Below are 6,660 nucleotides of genomic sequence, written 5' to 3' on the forward strand. Positions count from 1 at the left end.
TTTGATTCGTTTAACAGGAATGTAAGATTAGAGTTGTTGTTTAAAGGAATAAAATATTATTGAAATGTATATTTTACTAAATTGTCCTTATTATATATATATATATATATATATATATATATATATATATATATATATATATATATATATATATATATATATATATATATTAACAAGTTGAATTCTACTATAATTTTACTATAATTAATTTATATATTTTCTTTAAAAATTTTAAATTCATATAATTTTTTTTACAAAATTGAAAATATAAATAGGTTTAATGAAAGGGTAAAATTTTATTTTAACCCCTAAACTTCATATAAAATTCTAATTATGAACTTTTTTTGTAAATCTAAAATAGTTTAAGGACAAATTTACAATTTAACCTTCATAGAATTTTTTTATTTAACGACAGAAGAATTATATTTTTGAAAAAAAAATTAAGGGTATTTTAGTCCAAAACACAGGGAATGTAACAATACCTAAGGGAAGGGGGCCGTTAATATACTCCCAAAATACCACTATTGGGAATAAAGGATTACCGGGGTTGGAAATATTTGCGAACCAAATGGGACATTCCATTCCCACGGTAATCCAAGATTACCTGAATCAAACGCCCTCTTAGAGTGTTGTAAAAATATTATGAAAGTGTCGTAAAGAATTGCTTTTAAAAGTATCATTGGAAAGTGTAATTTAAAATTTAATTGTTTGAGATTGGTGTTAAAAATAATTTTAAAAAGACAAAATACTCATTTTAGAAATTATGTTGTAAATTGAAAATATAGTATATGAGGATAAAAATATAATTTCTCCCAAAATTGATTTTTCACAGTAAAAACTAGAAATTAGAGGTTATGAAGTTATGTTAAAAATCTATTTTCCAACCATGATTTTAAATCAATTTTTTTGGATGTTTAACGTTGTTTGTTTATGAGGTGAAAAATCATTTTTCCATTACTAGATACATTCCCAAACTGGTCCTATACAAACTAAAATATTTCCATTACTTACAATTACTTTTTTTATTTTAATATATACAAAATTATAATTTATAATTTATAATATTATAAATAAAATAATTATTAATTTAAATAAAATAAGTTATATTACTTTTAATGAGACTTGAACATCATGTCTCTTATTATTTAAAAATAAAATTTTAATCATATATATTTAAAAATATTTCAAATTAACAATATTAAGTAAAAAAAAATTGTCTCGAAAACATATGGTTAAAAGTTGTTAATTAACACCTCCTCTTCTCTATTTCTCTAGGTAAAAATTGTTAAAAAAAAGTAAAATAAAAATAATATTATATTCAACTAATAAAATACATTATATTAATGATAGAAAAAATATCCAATTAAAATACTTATAACTAAAAACAATAAAATACTTATAAATTTTGAATTCAAAACTAAAAAATTATCATTTCAAGTTTTAACTATTAAAATAACATAATATTATTGGTAAACTACGTATGTAGTCACCCAGTAATTCAAATGGTTTCATTTAGTCATTCAATTATTTTTTTTTTAAAAATTATACCTAATGTTAGTTTCATTTTAATCATTTATCAGTAAAAAAATTAAGAGAACTACTTATATGATATTTTTTTTACTTTTTTTTAATGATGACTATACATTATCTTATGATGATATGTTAGTGTTACTGTGAATTTTCTAATGACGAGTGAACAAAATGAAATCAAAATATAACATTTGGTATAATTTTTAAAAAATTGTTAGATGACTAAAACAAAACCACTCAAATAATTAGGTCAGTAAATATATAGTTTACCCTAATATTATTTAATAAAAGTATATTTGATCAAAAATACTTTTCAAAACCTTTTTTGATGTTAATATGTCATGGATGATGCCACACTTGACGAGCACTGTTAATGATGAACATCATTAAATTAATTTATAAAATGTCAAATTATAAAGTATTAAACATATAATTATAAATTAGTTAAAAATCTAAATGTAATTTAATTAAAATATAATATTTATAAAACATTAGTTTTCAAGGTAAACTATAACATTGTCTACCTAACTATTTACCTCTTTTACTTTAACCACCGATTTTTCAATTTTTTCAATCAAGTCACTTAACTATTTAAATCTTGTCAATCAAGCAACATGCCCTTAAATATTAAAGGAGGAGATGACATGACAATTAATAAATTTAATCTTCAATCCGATGGTGATATGTGTCACTGTGTAATTGGTTGTTTTGTAATATTTTTTATTTAATAAAATTTTCATCCAATCAAATGGTGTCACGTGTTACCAATTGAATGAATGGAAAATATATATTAAATCAATAACCGCTACTAATGGGGTTTGAACCTGGGATGCAAGCTAAAAAAATTAAGCACCCTAACCCCTAAGCTAGACCACTAAATTTATTTAATATACATAACATAATCTATATAATTTATAATATAGTTAATGATAATAAATTACCTTGTAACGACTCAAACATTAAATAATTGAATAGTTTGAAAATATAAAATATGTATAAAACAAATATTATAATTAATTAATAAATGAATATGTTTTATTTATATTTTAAATCACATTTAATGCAAAAATTAAAATAAAAGTGAATTTAATATGTTATAACTGAAATTTATTATTTTACGTATTTCAAATTAATAAATTGTGTTAAATATTCTAATTTTATTGAACCGAAATGTATCAATCTTATATTTTAAAATATTATAACATCGATAAGATCATAATCTTATTTAACAACTCTATATTAAAATAGACTAATTCAATAAAATCAAGTTTCCCTAAAATTTTCTTTAAATAAATAATGAATAAATAATAAAATAAAAATTCTTACTCTAACCGGGATATAAACAAGTCAATGCATAAGTTAAAATACTTACTACGATAAACCCTCAACTATCAAGAAAATTCTAAGTCAACGAAAATCTTCGTTATATTTCAATTATAATATATTAAAATTATTTTTATTTTTCATTAAAATGATTTAAAATATAAATAAAATACATTTACGTATTAATCAATTATAATATTTGTGTATGTATATATATCATATTATCCTATTATTCAATTATTCCATGTCGGAGTTCTTATTAGGTCATTTTCATTTTTTTTATTGCCATTAACTATATATATTATGTCGTGATATGTTTGCTATTTGAATGTTGTAGTTCAATGGTTGAGACGTTTGTTTCCTCTCTTCACGTCTTGGGTTTAAACCCTATCAGTAGCAGTTATTGATTCAATTTATTTTCTATTCATTCAATTGGTGATATGTGACACCATTTGATTGGATGAAAACTTTATTAAATTAAATAAAAAAATTAAAAAAAATCCAATCACATAGTGACACATGTCACCTTCTGATTAAAGATTAAATTTATTGAATTAATTAAAAGTTAAGACCAAATTAATAGAATGTGTAAGTAATGAGGACGCAATATGTAATTATACAAATTTGATTAACTGTTACGTCATCTCCTCTGCTAATATTTAATGGAGGTGACTTGATTGACAATATTTAAATAATTAGGTGATCTGATTGAGAAAATTAAAAAAATAAGTGATTAAAGTAAAAAGATAAATAATTAGGTGGTCAATGATATAGTTTACCTTAAAAAATAATATTTTATAAATATTATATTTTAATTAAATTACATTTAATTTTTTAACTAATTTATAATTGTATGTTTAGTACTTTATGATTTAATATTTTATAAATTAATTTAATGGTGTTCATTATTAACTGTAGTCATCCATGCTCGATGCTGGATGAACATTATAGAATTTTTTAATATGTTATACGCTAACAAATTGCTATGAGATAAATTTACGTACTATTTTTCCATAAATAACCACAAATTAGTATTATTTTTAGATTTTTTTTAAATATTTGTGTAAAATCTTTCCAATTTATTTAAAAGAACAATATTTAAGAAAAAAAGTTAATAAGAAAAGAAAAAAGAAAAAATATTTAAGAAACCAGTCTTCTGTTTCCCTTAAATTTACAATTCTATCCCTATCTTACCTTCCAAGAAGAAACCCCCTTTCACGACCATATTACCTGTATCTTAGTTGTCTTTCAATGGCCTCTCTTTCTCGGAAATCTCAACTCATATCCTTCAACCCTTTTCTATATATTCCATTCCAAGCTCCCCAGATATTACATTCAACTAAGCATAATCAAATTCCCCAACATTTTCCCATATTCTACTTTGTTCCTTCTTGTTTCCTTTTTATTACATCAACCATGTCTGCAATTCCTCCACCAGCTTCACAAGGCTCATCATCAGCTTCGGGTTTCCATGATTTCTTGCCTGTGATGGCGAACAAGCTCGGAGGGGAAGGTCTGATAGGGGAGCTGTGCAATGGGTTCAGTCTGTTGATGGACAGTGAAAAAGGGGTCATTACTTTCGATAGCTTGAAGAAAAATTCGGCACTCTTGGGGTTACAAGACTTGACAGATGATGATTTGAAATCTATGATGAAAGAAGGTGATTTCGATGGCGATGGTGCGCTTAACCAGATGGAGTTTTGTGTGTTGATGTTCAGGTTGAGCCCTGAGTTGATGGAAGCATCTCAGTTTTTGTTAGAGGAAGCTTTTCAACTTTAATTCAAAGGATTTCCATTCATACTTTTAGTTTATTTTTTAATCCTGATTTTGTCTTTTCAATGAAATTGTTGAATATACCGAGGGAATTGAAAAAGAAAAGGAAAAGAAATGATCATTTTTTTTATACATTTGTGTTGGATTTTATTTAATTTTTTTCATTTATTCATTCACTTAAACGGGGAATTTTATTGAGATAATGAGAACACAGGTAATAAACGAGTCATTCGGATTAAATTTGAGTAGGATCAAATTTATATTCGGTTTAATTTCGTACAAATTAGATTAGATTTAGTTCGAATTTAGTTTTACTGTATGATAAATCGAGTCAGATCGAGTTTCGAATTGGGTCAATTTTTGGGTCGGGTCAACTTTCAGGTCAGATGATTATCGAATCAATTAATTTTCAGGTCGGATTAATATTATATCAATTAGATTTCGGGTCGAGTCAATATCATACCAATTGATTTTCAGACCAAATCAATATCAGATGGGTTGATTTTCGGTTTAAGTTAACCTTTGGATTATTAATATATTCTTGTATAAAATTTTCTATTACAAATTTCATTATCAATTAAACATATTGTACTAGATGTTCAATGTTTAATTATAAATTTAATATTTTTATTAAATGTTTAAAAATGTAATACATAAATAAACTTTCTAATATTTTTATTATAAATACAATATCCTTATTAAATTTTCAACTTTATTTAAATTAAGTATTATTCAAAATAGTTTTATCGTTTGAATTAAATTAAACTTTCTTTTATATATTAATATATTTTTTATTAAAAAATCAAAATAGATTTCACCATTTAAATTAAAGTATAATTTTATTTCTATAATTTTTTTTATATATTTGAGATTTATGTTTTATGCTAATTTGTGTTTGTAAAAAAATAAAATTTCTTTTTTTAAATTAATTATAATATATCACCTAAATAATAACAATTAAAGTTAATCATATAAGATATTGTCAGAAAATGTAATCATATAAAATAGAATTTTAGATAATAACTTTACTTTGTAATCTTTCATATCAAATAGTTTCTAATTTTTCTAGAAATCATCGGATCAAATATGAAGATGATCTTTTAAACAATAAAAAATGATATTAAACTATTATCAATGACGATACTGATTTCTTGGCTTAATAGTTTATTGATAAAAAAAAAACAAATTACAATTTCTTGGCTTTGAGAGAGAGACAACAACGGAAGAGAGTAAGAAAAATGGCCCAATATTCCACAATTACTTCTGTCTTGATATTTGAATTAGAGTGATACTAAAATGAAACAAAAATTAAACGTTAGGTGTGATTTTGGAAAAAAAATGAAAGTTTAGGTACTAAAATGAATTAAAATTGATAGTTTAAGTACTAAATACGTAATTTACCTTTGAATTATTGCAAAACAGCTTCAAGGAAACTGAGTATTTACCATGTTTGTTTATACAGACATCATGGATGATACAATGAAGACATAGGCAAGAAAATTTTATATGCAATTCAAAAATAAAAATGAATGTGGTGAAAGTTAGGGGAAAATCAAATACTAGCATTTAAACAAGGTGACGCGAAGTTAAACAGAAAACTAAAGGAACAGGTACTAGAAGAAGAAGATCGAGATAGAAGGAAGAAACTCAAAAGAACTGTCATTTCATTAAGTTGATGAACAAACCCTAAACCCTAAAAAACTTCAAAACAACACCATTCTCATTAAAATATCAATTCTAAAACGACATCGTTTTATTTGTTTAAATTGATTAACATATCCTAAACAAAAACTAAAAGGCTTAATATAACAATGTTGAAGAATACACTTAACATTAATTACACCAAAAGCATACCCTTTTTCTCTTTATTGTTCACCGTTCTTGAAGATTGATTAGCATTGTAACGTTTTATCTTCCAAGTATAACATCACTAACTGAACTTTGGTATATTCGAGAATCGATTCGGTCTCAAAAGTTTTGAGGACTAATTCATAAATTCTAATTTGTAAGCACAAATCCTAATGTGAATCAGAT

At 23.8% G+C, this 6,660-nt stretch overlaps 1 protein-coding gene across 1 annotated transcript; it reads left to right on the forward strand.

Moving 5' to 3' along the window:
- The first annotated feature begins 4,068 nt into the window (after positions 1-4,068).
- LOC120160328 (calcium-binding protein KRP1-like) lies at positions 4,069-4,711 on the forward strand. The gene has a single exon (XM_039170756.1). The coding sequence runs from the start codon at positions 4,105-4,107 to the stop codon at positions 4,630-4,632; it is 528 nt and encodes a 175-aa protein (XP_039026687.1). The 5' UTR covers positions 4,069-4,104; the 3' UTR covers positions 4,633-4,711.
- Positions 4,712-6,660: the final 1,949 nt, after the last annotated feature.

Source organism: Hibiscus syriacus, unplaced genomic scaffold, assembly GCF_006381635.1.
Source record: "Hibiscus syriacus cultivar Baekdansim isolate YM2019G1 unplaced genomic scaffold, ASM638163v2 tig00111392_pilon, whole genome shotgun sequence".
NCBI lineage: Eukaryota > Viridiplantae > Streptophyta > Magnoliopsida > Malvales > Malvaceae > Hibiscus > Hibiscus syriacus.

What these genes read in the sequence shown, in the direction of transcription:
- LOC120160328 (XM_039170756.1), top strand. Translation starts at nt 4,105, where the DNA reads ATGGCCTCTCTTTCTCGGAAATCTCAACTCATATCCTTCAACCCTTTT.